The sequence below is a fragment of the Myotis nattereri genome (assembly GCF_964212035.1).
Source record: "Myotis nattereri genome assembly, chromosome: 9".
Taxonomy (NCBI): domain Eukaryota; kingdom Metazoa; phylum Chordata; class Mammalia; order Chiroptera; family Vespertilionidae; genus Myotis; species Myotis nattereri.
The window spans coordinates 60,228,637-60,255,759 of record NC_138084.1 but is presented as its reverse complement, the minus strand read 5'-3'; the positions used below and the strand labels follow the sequence as shown (position 1 = coordinate 60,255,759).

The 27,123-nt window shown below is 38.0% G+C and overlaps 1 protein-coding gene across 5 annotated transcripts; it reads right to left on the bottom strand.

The window, feature by feature from the left end:
* Window positions 1–1,818: 1,818 nt before the first annotated feature.
* LOC308524455 (ester hydrolase C11orf54 homolog) lies at window positions 1,819–27,032 on the bottom strand. Of its 5 annotated transcripts, none has more exons than XM_081098913.1 (9): window positions 26,939–27,032; window positions 22,661–22,812; window positions 20,227–20,325; window positions 17,072–17,145; window positions 16,819–16,920; window positions 15,419–15,595; window positions 13,994–14,143; window positions 11,992–12,108; window positions 1,819–2,104 (listed from the first exon to the last, which is right to left on the bottom strand). In XM_081098913.1, the coding sequence occupies exons 2-9, from the start codon at window positions 22,713–22,715 to the stop codon at window positions 2,078–2,080; spliced, it is 801 nt and encodes a 266-aa protein (XP_080955039.1). In that variant the 5' UTR covers window positions 22,716–22,812; window positions 26,939–27,032; the 3' UTR covers window positions 1,819–2,077. The 5 variants fall into 5 exon arrangements, with proteins under 5 accessions (XP_080955039.1, XP_080955035.1, XP_080955037.1 ...); XM_081098909.1 differs by lacking the exon at window positions 1,819–2,104 and adding an exon at window positions 9,291–11,092; XM_081098911.1 differs by lacking the exons at window positions 1,819–2,104; window positions 26,939–27,032 and adding exons at window positions 9,291–11,092; window positions 26,797–26,929.
* Between the last annotated feature and the right edge of the window lie 91 nt (window positions 27,033–27,123).

Sequence of the window (27,123 nt, the reverse complement as noted above, 5' to 3'; positions counted from 1 at the left end):
AAGAGGGCAAATCTTGCAAAAACACCTTCAAACAAATTCCAGCCCCTCAACTAAGGGGTGAATGGTACAATAAGATTAAGGCAGCCGAAACTGGTTTGGCTCAGTGGATAGAGCGTCGGCCTGCAGACTGAAAGGTCCCGGGTTCGATTCCGGTTAAGGGCATGTACCTGGGTTGCGGGCACATCCTCAGTGGGAAATGTGCAGGAGGCAGCTGATCGATGTTTCTCTCTCATCGATGTTTCTAACTCTCTATCCCTCTCCCTTCCTCTCTGTAAAAAATCAATAAAATATATTTAAAAAAAAAAAGAAGAAGAAGATTAAGGCAGAAAAAGGGAGGGGCAAGCATAAGATAAAAAGCCTGGAACTAGGCCCATTCTGGGGCACTGGAACCTAGCTGGAGTTGCCCATCCAAGAGTCCCTTAGGTGTACTTTCACTTCAAATTAAACTTTGCCTTTTTGCCCTAGCCAGTTTGGTTCAGTGGATAGAGCGCCGGCCTGCGAACTGAAAGATCCCAGGTTCCATTCCTGTCAAGGGCACATGCCCGGGTTGTGGGCTTGATCCCCAGTGGTGGACTTGCAGGAGGCAGCTGGTCCATGATTCTGTCTCATCATGGATATTTCTTCCTCTCTGAAATCAATAAAAATATATTTTAAAAAAACAAAACAAAAAACTTTGCCTTTTCTATCTTGTGTTGAATTCTTTCCTCTGAGAAGTAAATACCTGATCTCCAGTGCTGCTGACAAGACTAAATCCTGCTTAAAGGGAAGTGTTCCATGAAAAAGACTTGAGGTTTCATGGAGCTCAAATCTTCTGAAGGAAGGAACTGAACTCCCATGTTTCAGGGCTGAGGAGACAGATCTGCCAGGCTCTCAATTCAAACCTCAGAAGAGGCACGTGGAATAACAGACTGTAAGCAGAGGTGGCCTGAGCCTTATTTAAAATGCAACCCAACCCCAACCCAGCTCAATCTCTAATTGAATTGAGGTCATCAGTTTCTCCATCTGCCTAACAAAAGAGTGAAAGATACCATCTAGAACACATAATATATAGTATATAATAATAGTAGTAGTAGATAGTAAAGAGGCAGGAAAGAGTGACTGGTAATCAGAAGCAAAAACAAATAATAGGAACACATTCATGTGTGATCAAACCATTCGAGATGGGAGGCAAGGACTATAAATGTGTTAAAGGAAAGAGGAAAATGGATGAAATGATGGGAGTTTGAACAGAAAATTCCAATCTATAAAAAAAAATGTGCATCTAGCCTGGCCAGTGTGGTTCAGTGGTTGAGCGTGAACCCTTGAATCAGGTCATGGTTCCATTCCTTTCCATTCCTGGTTGGGGGATGGGGGCCGTGGGAGGCAGCCGATGGATGATTCTCATTATTGATGTTTCTATCGCTCCCTCTCTGAACTCAATAAAAACATCTTTTTAAATGTACATTCTAGGCTAAAAAATGTTGACATTAATAACCCATGGAATAGATTTACTAAGAGATTTGACATAGCAAGAATAGGGTCAGTGAGCCGAAACCGGTTTGGCTCAGTGGATAGAGCGTCGGCCTGCGGACTGAGGGGTCCCAGGTTCGATTCCGGTCAAGGGCATGTGCCTGGGTTGCGGGCACATCCCCAGTGGGAGATGTGCAGGAGGCAGCTGATCGATGTTTCTCTCTCATCGATGTTTCTAACTCTCTATCTCTCCCTTCCTCTCTGTAAAAAATCAATAAAATATATTTAAAAAAAAAAAAAAGAATAGGGTCAGTGAACTCAAAGACTGGTCAATGGAAAAACACAGAACAGAACAGCAAAAGATAATTTGGGATACCCATTCAAAATTCTTATAGACATTAAAAGGCTAATAAGGGAATACTATAAATACACACCTTTCCTGCTTCCTCTGGTCACAAATACCATTTTTTGTTAATTTTAGTCCCTTACACCCCGCACTGCAATGCAGTTCTTCATAGCCGGGACCAGCCTCCAGATGAAAGGCCAAGGGCAAAGAGAGAAAAATGGGACCATAGAAGGCCCATTTCCTGGTTCATCTGGAAACATTTTTCTGGTTTTTCTCTTGGTATTACAGATGTTTAGCCTTTGGGCAGGGCTGAGAGAAAAAAGAGAAAACAGGAAAAGAAAATGGAGACTGTCACACCATGACTGCTGGGGCTCCCTTTCCTGGTTCTTTGGCCAGTAAGGACTGTCAGGAATATTTACTGTCCATGCCAGTTGCATAGTGTGACATAGGCTGCCTCGGGTCAAATTCAGGAGATAGAGGAAAGAAAAATCAAGAAACTCATAATCATATTATTCATTCTTCAAGTTCTGATTTCCCTCTTCAGCCTGCCTGCTATCGCTTAATTTTCAAGAGTGTTCTGAGAGTTGCGTTTTGCATTTTGTCCAATGTGTTGTATTTTGTAATTGTGATAGAAATAGGCTGTTGTCAGCTTATTGCATCTTGGCCAGTACCAGAAGCTCATGTCTTCTTTTCAATTTTTGTATTTATGATATGCAGATTCCTTTAATTACAGTACCTTTTTGGGATAATACTAATAATATTTACCCTTGTTTATTTTAATTATTTGTTCGTATGTCAGCCAGAGTCCCCACTAGACTGAGCTCTGCTGGGGCAGAGACTGCCGGAAGCCAGTTCTAGCATGTCATAATTTCAAGAGTTTCATCAAAAGGTTGATGGAATTTGGGGACTCAACAAGGGCTGAGTCACATATGTAGTCACCTGTTGGGAATGGCTGATGGCATTTCCCCAAACCTGAAAAGGGATGATTGCTGACTGCCAGACAGCTCAGGGCATCTTAATCCAAATGCTATTGCCTCCTACTGGCCAAACACCTGAACAGCCGTAGGCTAATTCCCCCATTCTGACAATGGACTCTGTACAAAACCCTGACCCTATGAAGTGTATATCTCTGCCTCGCCTCAGGACAAGTTGTGTTAATAAAAAGCATGTGATCCTGAGACGAGGAGAACTTAGATCTTAGTTTCCTTTAAATTAGGCTCCTCTGACCCCCAAATGCCTTTCAAAATTATATTTCATCTCTGGACTCCTATTTAATCTACGCACAGCCTTCTCCAGATTTCCTGAACCCTTCTTGATGCCGGAACAAGAATCCCGGCAAGAGACCATGTCTTATTCATCTTTGTATATTCACAATGCCTGGCACATTGATGATGCTCAGTAAATTGCTGATAAATGATAAAACAGGCCACACAGAGGCTTCACAGATAACCTAAAAGGACGCTGGAGTTCTAAAACCAAAAGCAAATGGGAGTCTGCTTGTAGATATACTGTAGCGGCAAATACTAGGTTTGCTAATGCAACTAACCCCAAGCATTAAGTCAGTCTTCTTTGCTGTAGTTAACACACTTCAGAAAAACAGAACGTTTCAGAAACACAGAACGTATTAGAGAAAAAGGGCCAAAGGTAGGAAGGAGTTCCAGGATTTGACCAGTGACTATTCCAGATTTTCTGTGGAAAACTCAGTTTTTAATAGTCACATAATTGCCTTTATGTCTATCAGACTATGTTCTCATTTTAGGTTTGGAAAGATGATTTAAATGCATCTGGTCTTTAAGCGTTTTGAACTTGTGTCTGTCAGCAAAATGTATTTCAGCTAACAATGTATTTTAAGAAGTGTACACAAAAATGGAAATTAAAACGGGTGAAATAAAATATGTGGACAGACCTCCTAATATTCCTGTACTCCTTGGAACAGCCTGTACCCTTGCTGTGGTTCATGCACTCCTCTGTGGAGAAAACTGATGGGAGGGTAAAGGCTGTATTCGAACTCTAGTCAGGGGAGAGGCCCTGGACTTTTTCAGAGAACCTCCCCCCGCGCACTCCCAATGTGAAATCAGATGGGAAGCAAGCAGCCTTAGAGTGGGACCCTAGCTAATTCACTGTAGAAGTATTTTAGCAGAGCAGCACTTCTCAGCGTAGGTCCTTAAAGTAACTTCTAGAGACCTCAGGCGTGAAGGCAACAGGCAAGCCTATAGGATCCCATCTCCTGGCTTCCTGTCTGCAACAGGTTCTTAGTCCACTTTGCATTAGTTCTACCTTCACTTTTCTTCCTCACTGAATGCAGCACCCCCTGCCTGTTAATACTCTTTTTTTCAGGGCCAAATCTTCAACCTTTACCTACACTTCTTTGATTTTTCTCATCACTGCATTATGGTGGGGACTTGAAAAGTAAGCTGGTCACTTCTTTAATAATATGCCTCATAGGAATTCACTAGTATTTAAGACAAAAAAATTGGTATAGCATGATTCAATCTTATCTTAATACATAGATATTCCAATACATTTCATAGAAAAACATCATACAGTATATTTCATTAACATTTTCCCATCCTCCCCAAAGCAAATAGGATATCCTCACCCAACATTATCATAAATGGAGGTCACTGAACATACAATGGATAACTCCTCTTAGGAAAAAAATGGTATTATATCTAGGATGTCAATATATCAGAAGAGAATCCTAACAAGTCAAAAGAACAATAGGGAAATATTTAATATAAAAATAACTGAGTATTAAATTAATTACTAAATCACCATAATTCTTTAGTATAAACTTAAAGATATTTTAAGAAAATATGTGAGAAATTATGTACAAAAGACCATCTTCAAAAAAGGAGATTCATGATACTATGTCCTTCACTTTATTTTTTAAATATGTTTTTATTTATTTTTAGGGAGAGAAAGGGAGAGGGAGAGAGAGATAGAAACATCAAGCCCTGGCTGGTTTGGCTCAGTGGATAGAACATCGGCCTGAGGACCAAAGGGACCCAGTTTCAATTCTGGTCAAGGGCATGTACCTTGGTTGCAGGCTCCTCCCTGGCCCAGGCCCTGGTCGGGGCACGTGCAGGAGAGGGGAGGGGGGGGCAATCAATATGTTTCTCTCTGTCTTTCCCTCTCTCTTCCACTCTCTCTAAAAATCAATGGAAAAATATCCTCGGATAAGGATTAAAAGAATAATAATAAACATCAATGATGAGAGCGAGTCATGGGTCAGCTGCCTCCTGCACGCCCCCTACTGGAGATTAAGCCTTCAACCCCGGGCGAATCAAACTGTGACCTTTTGCTGCATGGGCTGTCATTCAACCAACTGAGCCAAACCGGCCAGTGTTTAACTTTACATTTGAGTTAAACAAAATAACAACAAACATCTGTGTATTCACACCCACCTTAGGAAATAAAACATTACTGATATAGTTAAAGCTCCTTTGTACTCTTCCCAGTTCACATCTCTCACCCTCCCCCTAGAAATAACCAGGACTTATCATTTCCATGTATTTTTTTTTAACATCGTTTTCTTCCACTTATTTATGCATTCACTGATTTATTCTTGTATGTGCTCTGACTGGAGATCAAGCCTGCAACGTTGGTGTATCAGGGTGACCCTCACCAACTGAGCTACCTGCCAGGACACCATGGGTTCCTCTTTAAATCAGTAACCTATTGTTGTGAAATAGAGCACCCTAAAAGTCACAGTTTTAAAACTGAAGTCATGCATAGGAAGCATGAAGCATCAATGGGGGTTGGCTGAACGAAGCTGAGCTTCCATTCTCTCTCAGACACTGATTGCCGAGTAGTCCTCCCCTATCTTAACTCATTAGTACCTTCAAGGAGGTACTTTTCTATTTTTCCAGCTTTTAAAATTGCCTCTAGTGAGATGATTTGTCTGAATTATCTTATCTGCCATTACTAGAAATAGAATCTTAACATTTAACACTGGCCATTGTTTTTTTTTCTCTTTTCTCCCAAATGTCAGTTCATAACTTCTGCCTATTTTACTATTGGGTGTTTGTCTTTTCTTTGTTGATTTGGAAATGTCTTTCTTTTTATTGTTAATCCTCACCCCAAAATATTTTTCCATTGATTTTTAGAGTGGGAGGGAGGGAGAGAAACACACAGAGAGAAACATTGATTGGTTGCATCACACACAAGCCCAACAAGGGCCGGGATCCAGCCTGCAACCGAGGTACATTCCCTTAACCAGAATTGAAGCTGGGGCCCTTCAGTCCACAGGCCAACCCTCTATCCACAGAGCCAAACTGGCCAGGGCTGGAGATGTTCTTAATGCATTCTGAATACAAGCTGAATTTCATCAGCTATGTTTTGAAACATCAGCTATTCTATCAGATTGTGGTCTGCTTTCTTCCTTTTTGGGCCATAGTTTGACAAACAAAAGTTTTACATTTTAATGTTGTCAGATCAGATTTATCTATCTCTTCTCTAATAGTTTGTGCCTAATATTCTTTAGGAAATACTTCCATATACCTAAATCATAAAGATATTCCCTTATATTTCCTGCTAAAACTTTAAAAATAATTAATATTTACATTTAAATTTTTAATTCACCTACTATTGAGTCCAATCTAGTTTTATTTTTCCATATTAATAACTGGTTGTGGCAGCACTACTATATTCGAATACATTTTCCTTTCCTCATTGATCTACAATGCCACCTGTCAAAATAAAATCATGTGAGTATCTTTTCTGGCCTTGGTTTTATATTCTGTTGGCTTGATTGTCCTTCACTGTGCCAAAATTGCACTGTCTTACTTTTCATAAGTTTACTTGTATACATTTTGATATCTATATATCAAATACCCCTAATCTAGTTGTCTTGAAAATTGTCTTTACTTATATTGGTCCTTTGCTATCTCATATATTTTAGAATCAACTGGTTTCTATGAAAAGCCTGACTGGGATTAGACTGGCATGAGTTGAATTTATAGTTTTTTAAATATATATATATATATATATATATATATATATATATATATATATAACATCAGTGATGAGAGTGAATCATGGATCGGCTGCCTCCTGCATGCCCCCTACTGGAGATTATATATATATATACTAGAGGCCCGGTGCACAAAAATTTGTGCACTCGGGGGGGTCCCTCAGCCTGGCCTGTGCCCTCTTGCAGTCTGGGGCCCCTTGGGGGATGACCACCAGCTGGTTTAGGCCTGCTCCCTGGGGAATTGGGCCTAAGCTGGCAGTCAGACATCACTCTGGCAGCCCAGGAGCCCACAGGGGATGTCCAATTGCCAGTGGGGAGCAGGCCTCAGCTGCAGTTGGACATCCTTAGTGCTGCTGAGGAGGAGGAAGAGGCTCCTACTGCCACCGCTGTACTGGCAGTCATCAGCCTGGCTTGTGGCTGAGCAGAGCTCCCCCTGTGGGAGCGCACTGACCACCAGGAGGCAGCTCCTGCATTGAGCGTCTGCCCCCTGGTGGTCAGTGTGTGTCATAGTGACCAGTCATTCCCAGTCTTCCTGCTATTAGGGTCAGTTTGCATATTACCCTTTTATTATATAGGACAAAGGCCTGGTGCATGGATGGGGGCCAGGTGGTTTGCCCTGAAGGGTGTCCCGGATCAGGGTGGGGGTCCCGCTGGGGTGCCTGGCCAGCCTGGGTGTTTGCAGGCTGGTCACACCCCCTTCAGGGTGGGGGTCCCCACTGGGGTGCCTGGCCAACCTGGGTGAGGGGCTGATGGCTGTTTGCAGGCTGGTCAAGCCCCCCCCCCCCCTCCCCAGTGGAGACCCTCACCCCATGGAGGTTTGGCCAGCCTGGGTGAGGGGCTGGTGGCTGTTTCCAGGCTGGCCACACCCCCTTTAGGGTGGGGAATCCCAACTGGGGTGCCTGGCCAGTCTGGGTGAGGGGCTGAGGGCTATTTTCAGGCTGGCCAAGCCCCCCAGCGACGGAAGCTCCCAGCCTCTCCTTTTTTTTTATTTTTTATTCTGGGATTTATTTACCTTCTATAATTGAAACTTTGTTGCCTTCAGTGGAGCTCAGAGCCGGCCGGAAGCTTCGCTTCCTCCATCACTGGAGCAACCAAGCTTCCTGCTCACTTCAGCTCCATCTTGGTTGGGTTAATTTGCATATAGTTGCTCTGATTGGCTGGTAGGTGTGGCTTAAGGCATAGCAAAGGTATGGTCAATTTGCATGTTTTTCTTTTATTAGATTAAAATTGATTTCAGAGAGAAAGTGAGAGGAGAGATAGAAACATCGACAATGAGAGAAAATCATTAATTGGCTGCCTCCTGCATGACCCCATTTGGAGATGGAGCCCACAACCCGAGCATATTCCCTAATGGGGAATTGAACTGTGACCTCCTGGTTCATGTGTTGATGTGCAACCACTAAGCCACACCAGCTGGGCTGAATTTATAGTTTTGAGAAGAATTGATACTTTTATGAGATTGCATCTTCCTAGTTATAACTATTTTTTGGAACTTCTTTAAGTTTCAACAGTTTTACTATTTTATCCATAAAAGTTATAAGTGATTTTGTTAAATAAAAATATTACTATGCACTTTTGATAACATTGTAATTGATATCTTTTTCACATTTACATTTTTAATTGTTTCTTGTTAGTTATGTACTAGTAGAAATACAAACCTTTGTATACTGATTTTATATTCAGGAACCTTTTTGAACTAATAATTTCACTATAGATTGTCTTTTGTTTTCTAAGAGGTCAATCATGTTTTCTGCTAAAAAGCTTATTTTTTTCTACCTTTTCATTAATTACACCTACTCTTTCATTCCTGTCCTTTTTCCTGGTTGAAACGCCAATGGTTAATGTATGAGAATCTGATTGTGTTCACAGTGGCCTCCTTGCTGGTTCTTGAACATACTGAGTGCTCTTCTGCCTCTGGGGCTTTTATCTGCCAGGAAAGATGTTTTTCCAAATAACTTCATGGTTCACTCATTTCTTTCAATCAAGTCTTTGCACAAATGTCTCTTTACCAGAGGCTTTCCCTGATCTCCCTATATAAAATGTTAACATAGAGTCCGATTCCATTTTTGATGTTTGACTGCTTACAGCTATTAAGCCCTACCCCTTCTGCTCCACATTTGGGCAGCTGATAAGAAAGTGTGGGTACTCTTTCCTTCAACACCCGTGGGAAATTCAAACTGCATGAAGAACCATCATTCTGGCTCCTTCCCCTAACCACCATAAACCGCCCCCATTCCCAGCCAGTCTCCTTCCCCTGTTCTCTCAAGCCATTTTTTAACTTGCTTGGGAGCTGCCCTGCTTTCCCCATAAAGCCTCATTATGCAACCAGTAAACCCTTTCATATCGTGTGTGTGTGTGTGTGTGTGTGGAGAGAGAGAGAGAGAGAGAGAGAGAGAGAGAGAGAGAGAGAGAGGAGAGAGAGAGAGGAGAGAGAGAGAGAGATTTCATCTGAACCAAATTTTGGTTGGGGAATTCATTCTCAGTGTAGGATGGCCACAACAAAATAGCATCCACTTTTATAATGCATCCAATGCTTGCTTTATTTTTCTTCATAGCACTTACCATCATCTGACATATTATATACTTGCTTATTATTTGTCATGATTGAATGATAGATCCCAGTATTTAGTGAAGTATCTGGCATAATCATCCACCCACCCATTCATTCATTCATTCAACCAATATTTATGGAGTGCCTCCTTTTCCAGGCACTAGTGCCTTAGTGCTATAATAGTGACCAAAGCCCTTGCCCTCATAGAGCTTACATTCCAGAGGGCAGGGTAGGTATTCAATACATATTTGTTGAATGAATGAATAATAATATTTTTTTTTCCTTAGGCAGAATGTTAGAAACACAAGTCATATTATGAATATAAATTTTTAATCACTCTTTAAAGATATATTTTTATTGATTTCAGAGAGGAAGGGAGAGGGAGAGAGATAGAAACATCAATGATGAGAGAAACATTGATCGGCTGCCTCCTGCATGTCCCACACTGGGGATCGAGCCCACAACCTGGGCATGTGCCCTACCGGAAATCGAACGGTGATCTCCTGGTTCATAGGTTGATGCTCAACCACTGAACCATGCTGGCTGGGCTTTAATCATTTTTTGCTACAAAATAGTACTTACTTAAAAATAATATTTAGTAATTTATACTCAAAGGACATGTTACAAGTAACATCCTGAAAAGACAATCAAAAATATTTTTTGAAGATTTACTATGTGCTTAATATTGAAGAGCTCCTAAATGCACATTGTTTGCATTAGTAAGATGAGATAGTTAATTTCTGGCTAATGATTACTGAAGAACACTGCGGAAAATTTTGACCATTATAATCAGCAAGAGTATAATTTTATGTATCTCGAAGCACAGTGGCCGTGTTTAGCAATAGCCTCACATAAGTTAAAACATATACTCTCTTCAATTGTATTTTGATGCTGTTTGTTTTTCCTTCTCTTTTTGCAAGTAACCAACAAGACACAAACTGCTTCCAGCTGGCAGTCCAAACAGAGGCGGAATCATGGCTAACTATCCAGTTGCTAATGTTTGTGAAAGGGAAATTGCAAACTCTGAGTATGGTTGAACTTCACCAAAAGGGGTGAAGCTCCTCCTTCTGAGCACCGCATTCCATGAGAAAAGTGTTTAAATTATTAAACACTCTGACTTCTAAAATGGATTTTTAAAATTCAATGCAAAGATTCAATAACTATCAAAATTTCCAACACTGATTTTTCTAATATCCTATTAGGAGTTTTGAGACTAGGTTGAAAATTTGAATAATTTAAACAAATATAAGTGATTACTATTTGTAATTTACATAACTAACAATTGTAAGTTATGTAAAAATAACCAATCACATGACTCCAGGTCGTGTTTATATTTAAGGTATAAATATAAGACTGATTTTTAGAAAAAAAAAGAATGAAGAACATCTCCATTATGTATCTTTGTTCCCAATAAAATTTTTCAGATAGACCTATGAAACAACACAGCATAATGTCAACGTATCTTTCATTTCAAAGGCCAAAAATACGGAGTTCAAGTAGTGAGATAATTTCTGTTGGATTTTATATTTACATCAATTCCTGAGTTAATCAATTAATTAACTTAATCATTTCTTTTTCTAAATGAGTAGCAGTTGACTTAATCCCGCCCAAATGAATGAGTCTCTTTTGGTTGATCAATGCGATAGAGAAACTCTGCAGGTAAGAAGTAGCCAAGATACTCCACTATATCTGGGGTAGTGTCATGATGGTAGTGTCCACCTTCTCCATGATGACTAAAACAGTGAGTGTGCTCCAATCGCAAATCAAACCCCTAGAACAACAGACAGACTATCTGTTAATATTCAAATTATTTTGAACAGAATTTACTTAAGGGGGAGGGAGACCTTTTAAATTTATACTATGGTAGTTTTTATTTTATTGTTTAAGTAGGTGATACATTCATATGATTCAAAAGGATATATTCAGTAAAATACATCTTTCCATTTCTTGCCCTCAAGAATATTTCACTCACTTCCTTTCTTTGCAGGCAACTAATGTAAGCAGTTTCTTCCATATCCTTCCAGAAAGATTTATTTATTTTTTTCACTCAAATAGTAGTACTCTGTACATATTGTTTTTCTTCATTTAACAATATAACTTGAGATCTTTGTATATCAAATCATAAAAGAGTTTCCTTATATTCCATTGTATGTATATGCCACTTTCCAACTGATGTTTAGATTATTTCCAGTTATTCTATTCTTATAGCAATTCTGTCATGCATAACCTTGTAATGAATAATTTTATACGCTTATGCAAATATTTAAGGATAAATTTCTAGGCATGTAATCATTGGATCAAAAGATATCACTAGCCAGTATTTTGGTAGATACTTACTTTGAATTGATCTATAGTATAATATTTTTCCTAGTGTATATTATTAGAATATAATGAACAGTATAATAAACAGCAAATACAGAGTCATGTTGTAATTCTACTATTTAATAACATGACTTTGGGTATTATTTAAAATGACTGTGCCTTTATTTTCTCAAAGGTAAATCTGCTCTGCCTAATTCAAGATTGCTAGCCACCTGCTTCCTTATCTTTCAGGATAATTCCTAGTTTTAAAATAACAACACAAAAAATGTCAAATTAAAAAAAAAACATCCTAAAACTTGAGCATCTCACTGTGGTATACTACAATATAAAAGACAGACACAGACTTACTGGGTCTTTGGAGACAAAAACTGGCAGACAAATCAAAGGAGCCTTCATCTCATAAAAATGCAACCAGTTATTCACGTCTTCATCAGAGTTCAATGGGCAGGGAGAAAATTCTCTAGGCTACAATAAAAGATCATTAAACAGGTAAACATACTGAATATTTTTGAGAATTAAAATTTTATATTAAGTTAAAAAGTTTAAGAGTTCTTATACATTGTGTTGACTATTTTTGGCATCTAAAGTTATAGACCTCAATTTTTAAAAGGATCACCAATCAGTGCGTACACACTAAAATGTATGAATGAGTAAATGAAGGAATGAGTCTATTAATGTATTTTTACTTTTTGTGGCCTCACAGTTTTCCTGTGAGTATATCCTCATCCTAATCTTATGTGTCATCCCATAGTACACAGTATTTTTTATTAACTATATTTACCATTATGTACATTAGTTTCTAGAACTTGTTCATCTTTTTTTAAATTGGTTTTTAGAGAGAGAGGGAGAGGGAAAGAGAGAGAGAAACATTGATCGGCTGTCTCCCACACACTCCCTGAATGGGAATCGAACTGGTGACCTCTTGGTATGTGACCAGAGGCTCAATCAACTGAGGCACACTGGCGGGGTGAACTCGTTCATCTTATAACTGAAGTCTGTACCCTTTGACCAACTTCTCTCCATTTCCCCTGCCATCACTCCCAAACCCCTGACAATCACCATATAGATTCTACATATAGGTGATATCATGCAAATTTATCTTTCTCTGTCTGGCTTATTTCACTTAGTATAATGTCCTGTAAATTCATCCATATTATCATAAATGACAGGATTTCCTTCTTTTTTAAGTCATATATATATATATATATATATATATATATATATATACTGTGTGTATATATATATTGTTTTCATAACTTGGCTATTGTGACTAATGCTGCAGTGGACATAGGAGTATATATATCCCTTCAAGATACTGATTTCCTTTCCTTTGAATATATATATATATATATATATATATATATATATATATACATATATATTTTTTGGTACAGCTATTTCCCACAATAGTTGTATCAATCATATAATCATTTGGTATTTACAAATAGATTTATCTATAATTCTGTTGTAAATAATTTGGAAAAGTAGTTAGTTTCACAAATGTGTTTCTTTGCAGGGTCAGCTGGCATGCCACTTAAAAATAACAGGATATGCCGAAACCGGTTTGGCTCAGTGGATAGAGCGTCGGCCTGCGGACTGAAAGGTCCCGGGTTCGATTCCGGTCAAGGGCATGTGCCTGGGTTGCGGGCACATCCCCAGGGGGTGTGCAGGAGGCAGCTGATCGATGTTTCTTTCTCATCAATGTTTCTAACTCTCTATCTCTCTCCGTTCCTCTCTGTGGGAAATCAATAAAATATTTAAAAAAATTAAAAAATAAATAAAAATAACAGGATAAAAAAACCATTAAAACAATACATTTTCTAATGGCTTTACTGATAAAATCACTTCATTGATTCATTCACCTATCAAAAATTATATTAAAAGTCCCAAATGCCCTGGGTCTGTCTTCAAATAGTATTCCATACTTAATGTCTTATAAACTTATTATATTTAGCCATAGATTGTAATTTTCATGAGATCTTTTCCCCAAACTACAACCATTCTAATAGTAAAGTCTATGTATTAAGTATGGGATTCTGGCAAAGTAATAATCAGCTTCTCAGGCTTATACTCACATCTATCTTGATCTGAAAAATAAAGACATTGAAAAGAAAGTTCTAATACATTAACATGACTCTAGCTAGACGTCATTGTACAATATGATTTACAGTATTGTTTGTCATTTAAATTTTGAAGTAATACAATCTAGTAAAATTATTTATTATTTATTTAGTAAAATCTTTAAAGGTAAAATTTTCAATGTGCATTAAAAAAATCCTTAAGATCTTAAGCACATGCACACACATACATATCCACAAATGCATGCATTCACACCCCCACAGGCCCTTACCATAACGTGAGTCTTCACTTTTCCTTTCTGAATTACGAAAGTACCTCCCATCCCTACAGGCTTATCTCCATAATGTTTTTCAAGAGTCTGTCTCATGCAAGTCACAAAATTAAGTTTTCCATTTCTTCTTTTGGCTTTTACCTCAATGACCTAGAGAGGACATAAATATGCATACCATTGTTCTAAAGTGCAAAATTTTATGTACATATCTACCAAAGAGAAACATTATACAATCTAATGCCATTAAGCAAATATTCACATTTTTGCTTAGAGCACCCACATATCAATACAGATATACGTGTGTGTGTGTGTGTGTGTGTGTGTGTGTGTGTGTGTGATAGAACATTTACTCTAATAATAATGTTTAGCTTTCTTGGGCTGAGAGTTATGGCTAAATCCTTCACTGAACTCTAGAGATTCTTATCATTACATGTCCAGGTGGTCAAGGGTTGAGAATTACCTGGCTGAAAGGGTATTGCTTCCTATGTGTTATTCCTAACCTCAGTTTGAAATGAGAGTTTCACTCTGCCTACAGTACTTTCTGATTCTTCCATGACTGGATTATTTAATTGCAGGGGAGGGGAAAATGATTACATTTTTGTCACTTCCTTTAAAATCCTGGACTTAGGTTATCTTCACTTAATTAGGTATTTTTACTTCACTACCTCATTTCTCAAAGTAGCTAAAGCAGCTATCCATACTTCTTATAAAATCTAAGCGTTCTTGAAGCTAAAACTGAAATCATCTTTTTGTGTTCTAACATGAAGTAAATCTGAAGTGAGGCATTAATTTTCCTTACCTCCGTCTTGCTATAATATTTTGCTACCATCATTTCTATCTAATTCAATGTTTGATCAGTCAGGAATGAACAAATTGCATAGATTCTAATTATAGGTAGACATTATCAGCTACATGGTTCATATATTTGACTAACTCCCCATATGGATATCCTGATACCTTATAGTTCCTAAAGCGTATTGCTTACTAAATATTCTTAACCTCAGTTTTAAATAAGAGTTTCACTCTACCTGTACTACTCTCTGAATCTTTCATAACTGGGTTATTAAAAGAGCTGATTTTTAAAAATATATATATATATTTTTATTGATTTCAGAGAAGAAGGGAGAGGGAGAAAGAGACAGAAACATCAATGATGAAAGAGAGTAATCAATCGGCTGCTTCCTGCATGCCCCACAATGGGGATTGAGCCCGAAACGTGGGCATATGCCCTGACCGGGAATCCAACAGTGGTCTCCTGGTTCATAGGCCAATACTCAACCACTGAGCTACAATCAGCCGGGCTAAAGAGCTTTGACTTAGGCACTTTGGATATTTATTAGAAAACCATATTTGTGGTGGCAATAAAAGTTCAAATTTTTAACTGAGAACTTCTGAAGAACACTGTGTTTTTATGGACAAAATCACCTTTCCAGGTTGGCCTTCACTGGCAAAAAGGTTAGCCAGTAATGCACACCCATAATCATGGTATTTCTCACTGTATTTCTCTAGTAGGCACCCTCCATCTTCAGGATTAATGCAGGCAAAGTAACTTCCATTCACAGGAGGTTTGTGTTCACTTTCTGTTTGAATAACTGGCATAAACTGAAAAGTAAATAAAGTAAAATTAGTCAATCTTCCTATCTCTTTGCAAACAGGATATCTTGAATAATATGACAGAATTTTATCTTATATTTTAAGACATTTTATTTCAATACTAAGAAAACATGAAATATGAACTTTTAATTTTAGATTCAAAACAAAATGTTAAAGATTTACAAATATCAAAAAGCTGAAAAAAACATTTTATAAAATGTTTACAGTATTTCTTACAGTGTTCCTGTTACATTGTAACGTTTGCTTTATTTAAAATGTCTAGCCCTACCACGCCCGGCTAGCTCAGTCGGTAGAGCATGAGACTCTTAAAATGTCTAGCCCTGACCGGTTTGGCTCAGTGGATAGAGCGTTGGCCTGTGGACTCAAGGGTCTCAGGTTTGATTCCGGTCAAGGGCATGTACCTTGGTTGTGGGCACATCCCCAGTAGGGAGTGTGCAGGAGGCAGCTGATTGATGTTTCTCTCTCATGAATGTTTCTAACTCTCTACCCCTCTCCCTTCCTCTCCGTAAAAAAAATCAATAAAATATATATTAAAGAAAAAATTTAAAAAAAAAGTCTAATTAGTTTTTTTTTTCCTTGAACAGGAGGCAAATTATATTGATTCTCCAAAAGAACTTGATTATTGACTAATGGTCATATCTATAAAGGTTGTGAGAGAATGGGCACATTGAAGATGTCATTCACTCTTCTGTTTATGAGATGTGAAGAAACAGTGCTATTTTTATGTTGGAAATATATTGACATTCACAGTACTAGCTATTACCTTTTTTAAATAATCATACTACTGGGGTAGGTTTCTACAATTTGGTCAGAAAACGGGTGTTGACTAGATCATTAAATATTCCACTCATCTTCTGATCGAAAGCTGCTCTTGTACCAAAAGCAAAGATTTATGGAGAAGCTGAAATCCTCTGATGTATAAGGATTAAAATCTTTCACAATCCAGATCCACAGTAGGACCTTGGACTCACCTAAGAATGAGTGTATACCCTAAGAAAATCTAAATTAGGGGTTAGCACCCCATTATAGTTGCATCAATTGGAGCATGTGCTATAATACAAAACTGTATCAAACAGTGGCAAATCTGTAGAGAGACATGATGATATTAACTACTTACAATTCATCCAGGAAGTTAAGATTTCTGATAGAGAAGGAAAGGCAAAAGACAAACCAAATGTCTAATCAATAAAATAAAATAATTATATGCTGACCTCAGAATTGAATCCAAGAGTCTGAAATGGACCTGCCCCCGCTCCAAGAATAAAAGCTCCAGGAAGCTTGATTTCTTTTGCAATCTTATTTAGATCATAAACCTATAAGAGGAAAACAGTATTATTTAAATAATAATTTATACAAATTCCCAGGTTTACTTTTACGACTGAGTCCATCAACAATTTTTAATAAGAGGATTCAACCCAAATTCTATAATCTTCATGTGAATGTGAAGAGTAAAAGTACACTTACTTTTTTTTTATTTACAAGAGGCATTAAGTAAGGCACACCTCCTACTTCTGCAATTCTAGTTTTCCCACAGATTCCTAAAAAAAAAAATCTTAAATTTAGGTAAATATCTAATGCAATTACTATAAAATGCCAGAAAACACTAGTTTAATTTATTAGGAGTAGATAACTTTCCCATTCTCATAGTTTTACAAATAGTAGGTGTTGGAAGGTGTAAATAGCTAGGACCCATGTTCTATTTTAACACCTGTGGCTCTAATACTGTCATAACGAAGCATGCCTTGATATAGTTGGTAGCATAAAGATACTATGAAGTTTATTATAGGGAAAGGGCTAGAATTGGGGCCAAAACTTGCATTGGATGAGGTTTCTATAATTTCTTGTCTATAGTTACCTACCTATTCTTTTAAGAATTTGTGAGGTTTTTTGGTGGTTGGGGAGAGGTTTAGCTAAAATTGTATTTATCTTAAAATATTTTACTGTGGTAAATATTTCTTTTACAAATCCATATACGAACTCCTCTTATCAAAGTTGTTTTTTCCTAAGGTTGTTTATAAAAATGACAAGTAATTAGTGGTAAACTTCAAATGCTAGGAATTTTATACTTTCATTTTTTTAATCCTCACCCAAGGATATATTCATTGATTTTTAGAGACAGAGAGAGAGAAAGGAACATGGATTGGTTGCTTCCTATACACACCCCAACTGGTGACTGAACCTGCAGCCTAGGTATGTGCCCTGACCTGGAATCAAACCTGCAGCCTTCTGGTGTATGGGACAACACTTCAACCAACTAAGCCACCTGGGCAGGGCTCCACTTACATTTTTAATTAACATCACAGTACAGCTAGATATAATTTGGGAGAAGACTTAATTACCTTTTGTCTGAGAAAAAGTAGTTTTATCAGTTTCATACTAACAGCATTACACAGTAGATATAATTGCTCTGTTTCTTCAGCTATGCATATGGCAGATGTACACAATTCTTTTAGGTTACATTTATAATTAGCTATTTTGTACATGTTTTCCATGGGATCAGCAGAAATTACTCATGGATAGGACTCTTTATCATAAGTGACAGTAATGCTGAAGTTTAGAGAAACCACCAATAGAGTACTATTTCAGTAGTTCAGAGAAAAGACAAGTAATGGCTAAAAATGGTGACTTGTAGAGATGAAAAGGAAATTAAGAAAAAGAACAAAGAAAGAACAGGCAAATATGATGAGTTAAACTTTAGACATGTAGACCTCAAGTTGTCCTTAGCATATATAGGTGGAGATGTCCTATATATGACAGCTGGAATTACTGATCCACAGCTAACAAAAAAAGAGATCTAGGCAACATGTACGGATTTCAAAGTTGTTGTATCCAAATAGTCATTAAAACCACAGGGGTAAATGGACAATCCAAGAGAGATTGTACAGAATAAGAAGAGGCTGAGAAAAGAATTCTGGAAAACATCCAAATTTAAGAGCCTGCTAGAAAGAGAAGAAATCGGGAGAAATGAGGAAGAAAAGAAAAACACAGAGGTAGGAAAGGCCCCAAGAAAGACGAGGCAAAAGAACAAAAGAGAGGGGAGAACCAAGGGGAGAGAGAGTGTCAGGTAACAATGGGCAAAAAGTATGAAGTATGTAGAGATCAAATAATTCTAGTAAACATAGCAAGGTCACTGAGACACGAGCAAGATCAGTTCATGTAGAAAGTGCCGAACTATGTTTATGAAAGCTCGTATATACATATCTGACTTCCTTAGTATTGCAATTTAAAGACTCCTAAGTTATTGACCAGAAACCTCTTGTTCAAAGGATAACCCTTTGAACAGAATTAAGATTAAACATTTTTTTCTTTATACCCTCTGTGATTTCTGATTTTTATTTTATTTATTTGATTTTTTTTAAATTGGGGGAGAATGTATTACTCTAAAAATTGGAAGAAACATAGCTATAAAAAAGCATTGCACTAAATGCTTTCAAGGTGTGAAGATAAATTGCCATCTGGCACACAAAAGTTCTAGAATTTATAGGTCTAGTTAAAATCAAAGACTCTTTAAACTGGTAAGACCCCCCCCCCCATCCCCAAAAGGACATTTAAATCCCCCATGAACCCCAGGGACATTAATTAACCTTCCCAGGGTAATGAAATCTGAATGTGGCAGAGAAAGAACCAGAGTTCAGAACTTTCATGTAAAACTATTTTTTAACAAAGATGTCAGTTGCATACTAAAAGAGTGAATAAATATTAGTGTTTATCTTCAAATTTTTCATCACAGTAGGGTATAGCAGGAGAAAGTTGTATTTTAGAAGCAGACCTAGATTTGAATCCTGCTTCAGTTTTCACATCTATAAACGAGGGCTAGTACTTACCTTTCAGTGTTATTGTAAAAATTAAGACATCAGACATAGGTATCTATCATACTCTGTCAAATTATATTTACTCCACCAATATTAATTTCCCTTTAATAATGATTAAGTTAATAATTAAGTAATTATTATTCTCATTTTATTTTTTAATATATATTTTTTATTAATTTCAGAGAGGAAGGGACAGGGAGAGAGAGATTGAAACATCAATGATGAGAGAGAATCATTGATTGGCTGCCTCCTGCCCGCCCCCAATTGGAGATCAAGCCCGCAACCCGAGCATGTGCCCTTCGCTGGAACTGAACCCGGGCAGGTTGACGCTCTATCCACTGAGCCAAACCGACTAGGGCTATTATTTTCACTTTAAACACGAGCTGGAGATCCCTTGGCAAATTAGTTGAAGGATGTAAGTATTTAAGAGATGATTCAAATACAAGGTTTTAAAGTTCTCTTCACATCTTGAATAAATAAATATTTACGTAAGTTCCCATAACAGTCACTTGACCACTTAAAAACAAAATTCTCATGTAATAGCAAGGATTCTAGCCTACTAAATATTTATTATATACCCTATGAAAGTTACTAAAGTACATAAAACACACCATCTTTCCACAAAAGTACAAAATGATATTTGATCAACACACAAAAAAAACAGTGAGCATAGAAATTAAGCACAATTTAGTCTAAAAGTTGAAACAATATCCTTATTTGTAGATACTTTAAAATAATCCTTAAAAATCATTCTGATTTCAGAAAAAGATTAGGACTGAAAAAAAAGTAACAGCAAAAATTGCTTACCTTTTACAGGAAAGGTAAATGGCTCCTTAGTCAAATCAGGGCAATCAACTACAGAGACCTGCACATCAGCAAAGTTATCCTTTAGCCCCTTCTGCAGAACTAACAAAGACAAGGAAAGTGATTACTTAGCATTAGGTAAAAATTTTTCACCACGTATCAAATCTTCCCTCAACTTTTTTTGTGTGTCACACTTCTAATCTAAACTTGTATAATTAAAAAAGAGGGAGAAGGGATCTTATTAATGAATACATAGTCAATCACAAGGTATCATGTAGACTAAGACACATAAATACCAGTATAAATCATAGTGATTATAAACCACTGAGGAGAAACACGACACTCAGGTGAGGACTACCTTTCTTCTGGGGAGAGGATTCCAAAGACATATTGAAATGTAAATATTTAAACTGATAGAAAGTAAGCAATTACATGCAACAACTTCCTTGAAGCTTACAGGTTGAGAAAGACAAGACACAAAAGAGTATATATTATATGATGTATTTAAAAAACGGATCCCTAATCTAAAGTGACAGAAGTCAGGACAGTAGCTACCTCTTGCGTACAGATATTGACTGGGAAAGCACATGAAGGAGCTTTCTGCAATGCTGGAAATACTTTATATCTTGATCTTGATGGTAGTGAATGGGCATAAATATGCTAAAATTCATCAAGCTGTACACTTAAGATTAGCATACTGTACTATAGATATATTATGATTCAATAAAAAGTAAGAAAGTGCCCTGGCCGGTGTGGCTCTGTTGGAGCACCATCCCATACACCAAAAGGTGGTGGGTTTCATTGCCGGTCAGGGCACATACCCAGATTGTGGGTTCAATCCCTGGTTGGGTGTGTATGGGAGCAACCAATTAATGTCTCTCTCTCTCTCTCTCTCTCTCTCTCTCTCTCTCTCTCTCTCTCTCTCTCAAATTAATAAAAAACATACCCTTGGGCGAAGATTTTTTTAAAAAAGTAAAAAAGCAAACAGATGTCTCAATGTTATAAATCTAAGAGCAATATACTTTTAAGGATGAAAAGTTCTTATAAAAATTTCTCTGAAAGTAGTGTCAACCATTAGTTTAAGTCTTGTAGAATCAGAGCCTCTAAAAACAAGAAGTCATCCTAAATCTAGCCTCAGCTGTCCTGTCATATCAGACTGATAGAAAAGAAACACTAGCAAAGAGTACTAGCAAAACAAATGGTTTATGAGCTGCCATTCAGTTTTGGAAAAAAAAATAGGAAGATATAAGAGAGTTACAACCAAGTAAAATATGAGTCCACTTCTTGACTTCAACCTTATCAGAGGGAAAGAGGAACTACCAGGACAGATACACTGTGAGAAATAAGGTTAGGTTTTAGAGTTAGCATCAGAATACAGCCTAAAGGCTGTCAAACAAATGTTAGCATTCTGACAGGCTCTCCAGTTTCACATTATTCTGTCTTCGCCCGGCCAGCATGGCTCAGTGGTTGAGCATCGACCCAGGAACCAAGAGGTGGTGGGTTCAATTCCTGGTCAGGGCACATACCTGGGTTGCAAGCTCAATCCCCAGGAGGGGTGCGTGCAGGAGGCAGCCTATTGATGATGTTTCTCTCTTATCGATGTTTCTATCTCTCTATCCCTCTCCCTTCATCTCTCTCTAAAAATCAATAAAAACACATTTAAAAAATTATTCTGTCTTCATTTTATATTCCTATTTTTTCTCTTTATTTTCTATCTTGCCTCCTAATTTATCTTGTGAAGCTGTCTTAAATTCTTGTTTGATCAAGGTGAAATACTTAAAAATACATGGAGACAGAAGCATATAAGCAAGTTCATTGGTAGTCTGTCATATGGGGTTGGAATAGTATATTGGGAACCTGACTAATACACCACAGTAGGTTATATGTTTAAAGAATACTGTAACTGCCAAAACCGGTTTGGCTCAGTGGATAGAGCGTCGGTCTGCGGACTGAATGGTCCCAGGTTCGATTCCGGTCAAGGGCATGTGCCTTGGTTGCGGGCATATCCCCAGTAGGAGATGTGCAGGAGGCAGCTGATCGATGTTTCTCTCTCATCGATGTTTCTGGCTCTCTATCTCTCTCCCTTCCTCTCTGTAAAAAATCAATAAAATATATTAAAAAAAAAAAGAATACTGTAACTGATAAAAAGTTAATAAAGCAAAATTGTGCAATTCTTTAAGCACCACACACCCTTAAACCTTAAAGGTAGATTATTATATTTATTTTCATTCTGTAAAATTATCAAGAATCTTCAAATAGTGAGTTTAATTTTTTTCCGAGGGCCAGAATTTTGAACTCTCAATACAAATAGTATAGAACAGGTATTGAAAAGGAAAACGAGTTCTGTATTGAAAGTACTATTGCATAAATCATATCTTAGAATACTTTAATTTTTTCCCTTAAAATAAATATAAAAACTTTTAAGTATTGTACTTACCTCCAACAAGTTCCTCTAGACTTGGCATATGAAAAGAATACTCAGCACAGGCCATTTTCTTACTTCTTCACGTGTGAGGATGCACAAATAAAACTACTGCAGGCTAATTATCATAGGAGTTCACAGTGCACCACGTACAAATAGCTGCTGCTCTGGAAGTGAACATTCAGAGTTCAGTTACATTAAGAGGGCAAAAGGGCATTAGTTTTCTGTTCTCACAGAAAGGCAGCCACGCCCAGCCGGTGTGGCTCAGCGGTTGAGCATCAACCTATAAGAATCAGGTCACCCGTTCGATTCCTGGTCAAGGCACAGGCCCAGGTTGTGGGCTGGGCTCAACCCCAAGCTCTCCCTTCCTCTCTGAAATCAATAAAAAATATATATATAAAATCAATAAAAATAAAGAAAAGCAATCACAACTTCTAGTATTCAATATTCCCAGTGACAAAATGTCCAAGTAATCTCTTTTAATACAGATACTTTATATAATTGACATTTAAAATAGACAAGAAATGGCAAACCAAGAGGGTACATAGTTCATTTTCTTTAGTCATAGACCTGGATTGAACATGGGGTTTTCTAATGGTTGGGATAAGGACTATAGGTCCTGAAACAAAAAGTAGTTATTAAGCTTTATGAAGTAATGAAATGGTTGTAGATAACAGTATAGAATGCTCAAGTACTTCTACATAATAGATCATTTGTGTTTTCTATTCTATATTTGACATTAGGCTAAAAATTAAACAAGTTTCTTAGATTATCACTTTTAAAAAAGAAAATTTAAATTACTAGAGAAATAACTCCTGTTAATGATTAGCTTTTGAAATTCAAATTTTCATTTACAAATTAACATACTTTCTTAGTAAACAGCTTCAATATTTAATTATTCTGATAATCTAACCAATTATAATTTGATATTTTAAAAATATGTGCTAGGGCTCTAGCCGCTTGGCTCAGTGGGTAGAGCGTCAGCCTGCGGACTGAAGGGTCCCAGGTTCGATTCCGGCCAAGGGCACATGCCTGGGTTGAGGGCTCGATCCCCAGTAGGGGGTGTGCAGGAGACAGCCGATCAATGATTCTCTCTCATCATTGATGTTTCTATCTCTCTCTCCTTCTTCCTTCCTATCTGAAATCAATAAAGAAATATATTTAAAAAAATATGTGCTAGGTATATTTTATAATAAGTAGCCATAGATACACAGAAATTAGTATCTTACCTCAAATATTCAGGTGATAAAGTGTGCAAGCAGAGGGAGATAAATAAAATAAAGGCAAAAGAAACCAACGACAGTAATAAGGTGTGCAGGAAATCTCACTCTAGGCCAGCTGCAACAAGGAACGAAGGCAAAAGTTGAGAGTGTCTCTAAGAGCACTGTTGGAACTCTCATTAAAACTGTTAATGGAAAACCTCATTAATCTGAATAGTCTCTGCTAGCTACATGGTTACTCAGTAAATGAAAGGTGGTCCTTCTGCAGCACTGGAAAAATTCTTTCAAAAAAAGTTTCTTTTTAACTTTTCCAGAGTCCCAGGTTTCTTATAAACTGAATTTTTAGTTTTGATGATAATTCCAAACTACACATCTCCCACAAATATGCTATTGCATACACTTAGAACTTGACATTTATTTCAGTACTTTATCAAATACCAACTTTTATTATACTTTAATATGCATATTCTTGTCTCCCAAATAAAAGATAAACTGTTGACAATGGGCCCCAAGTTCTATATAATTATAATTCAATGATCTCAAACATATTTTTAAAATAATATATTTTTATTGACTTCATAGAGGAAGGGAGAGGGAGAGAGAGATAGAAATATCAATGATGAGAGAGAATCACTGATTGGCTGCCTCCTGCACTCCCCACACTGGGGATCAAGCCTGCAACCCGGGCATGTGCCCTTGGCCAGAATCGAACCCGGGACCCTTCAGTCCGCAGGTCAACACTCTATCCAGTGAGCCAAACCAGCTAGGGCCTCAAACATATTTTTAACTGAATAATCTATAATTGTTCAGGAATTAGACATTTTAATTTTTCCTTTAGACATAATTTCAGATGGACAGAAATACATATAAATAATTCCTGTATACTCTTCACCTAGATTTTCCAAGTGTTAACATCATACTTTCTTTACCATACACCCAGCAAGTACTTAAGTAATTAAGAACATGTCAAAATCTGCTCAATTAATATAATTTATTTATAATGAGGATAATAAAAGCATCCTAGATATTTCTACTTCTAGTACAAATAATAATGACTCCAGTTTAAATTCAAACATATCCTAATTTTACACCCTTTACTATCTTTAAAAAGCTCAGTTTTTTTTTTATTTACTTTTTCACCAAAATAGAAAGTCCAACCCTGGGGGCTGTAGCCTGAATAACTGGTCTAGAAATGTAGAACTTCAGTCAAGCCAACATCCCAGAAGGCAGCGTGGCAGTGTGTTGAAGTGGGAGTTGGAGGGGTGATGAGAGAAAGAGATAGAAAGGTTCTGATAGAAACGCAGAGTGGCTCCAGGACAGCTGTGGGCCATATGGAGGCACACAGCTCTTACCTCTCACACTCCATTGCTGAGAGTCAGTGGCCCAGAAGTAGGGTCTAGAGATGGGAATAGAAATAGGAACCAGCTGGATAAATGGAACTGCAGAAACAAGACCTAAATGGGTGAATGAGCTATGGTAACCAAGCTGATAACTATTTATTAACTGCATTTTATGTACCAGACACTATGTTAGGCACTTGACAGATGTTCTCTCAAAACCCCTTACAATCATGTTGATGTCCTCATTTCTTAAGAGGGAACTGGCTAGAGAAGACAGTATTTACCCGACACCACAGCTATTATAAGTGGCAGAAACAGAATTCAAGCCAAATCTAACACACTGGAAAGCCAGAACTCATCACATATGCCAGTTAACCAGTGAAGGAATGACACATTTCAGCTCACAGTAAGGAAGAATTTGTATTGAGTGATCTTACAGCATTGAGGATACCTGTGATGATCTGTTTGCTTTGTTTATTCCCCCTAGACCGGCATCTCTTTGAAGATAGGGCTGTTTCTCACGTCTGACTTCTATTACAGAACAAATTCAAATGAGTAAAGTTGAGGATCTAATTGGCTTTATTAAGAGATCCGTGAACCAGGCAGCATCCCATCCAGTAAGTAGAAGGGCACTCCCAGAGATGGGCCATAAATGGAAGGTTTTTCTAGTCTGAAGGGTGTGGCAGACAAGTTATTAGCAAAAGAAAAGAAAGGATTATTTTTAGGCCAAGTTCTATTCTTTTGGGGTGAAAGGGCCGGAGGGTTGTTTATCAAGCAGATTACCGCACTAGTTTTGATCTGGATATTCTAGAATCTATGGATTGGCTTCCAGTCAGTACAAAGGTTCCCTATTTTGAGTGGCAATCAAAGCATGATCCTTTCACAGCTTACATTTTAGGACCTTTAATGATACTTTTCCCGATTTTTCAGCAAGTGACCCTGCATTTTCATTCTGTAATGAGCCTCACAAATTACATGCCCAGTGCTTCCTAATGCGGCAGTGGAGGGGACATCCATACCTGTCCTGGAGCTCACAGTATTTCATAGACTGGACATGCCCACAGGCTCAGACTTTCTATGCCTAGAATTGTTCATTATTTGGAGCAAAACTGAGGGGAGAGACCGGATTACCTTCTAGGTCTGCCCAAACCTGAGATGACCCTAACTATAAGACTAGGCAGGTTTACTGCTTATCATATGACACAAGAGGTCTGAACATGCACAAATCAGACCAGCTTATTCCGTTTTGTGATCGGTTTGGGGAAGAAGCCCCACCAAAACTAAGCTAGTTTTTAAACTGGTTTATGTTAATACACGGGAACTAAGGGGGCGGGGAGGCTGAGGAAAGGAATTTATCTCCAGTGATATGTTAACCAACTCCTGGGAGGCTGACCCCACTCTAGAGTTAAACAGGTAACGAAAGTCCAAAGGTGGAGAGAACCGGGTGCCCTACGCAGTAACACGGGTGCCAGTACAAAGGTCCCATATTTTGAGTGACAGTCAAAGCAAGATCCACAGAAGAGATTTTTGAAGGCAAAAGGAGACCTAATTCGAGAACAAAGCACACTAGGCACCACGCACACCCACTCACCCACACCCGGGACGCCAGATGTGCAAACGCGAGACCACCGGAAACAAAGCCGGCTGTTCCCTCGCAGTTCACACCTGTTCTGCCCACTTGTCCGCACAATTTCTTCCCGTCGTTTGCCTATGCTCTTGGCTATGGCACTTACCTAACGGGTTAGTTACGGAAGCCTGCGCCTAAGCCCTGCCTCAGGCAACCCCGCCTCCTCTGGGTTGGCGTTCAGGCCCCGCCCACTTGTCATCGCTCCTCCCCCCCGTGGCCACCTGAGCGGCGCTCTCCGTACTCCCGCCTCTCGCGTTCTTTCCGGAGCCAAACTGTTATCGCGAGAGTTTG

What these genes read in the sequence shown, in the direction of transcription:
- LOC308524455 (XM_081098909.1), bottom strand. Translation starts at nt 22,715, where the DNA reads ATGGCCTGTGCTGAGTATTCTTTTCATATGCCAAGTCTAGAGGAACTT. An exon ending in CTCTTGTAAATAAAAAAAAA is followed by an intron (nt 16,921 to 17,071) that starts GTAAGTGTACTT and finishes TTCCTCTTATAG; the next exon opens with GTTTATGATCTAAATAAGAT. An exon ending in AAGTGAAGACTCACGTTATG is followed by an intron (nt 12,109 to 13,993) that starts GTAAGGGCCTGT and finishes CTTTTATTGTAG; the next exon opens with CCTAGAGAATTTTCTCCCTG.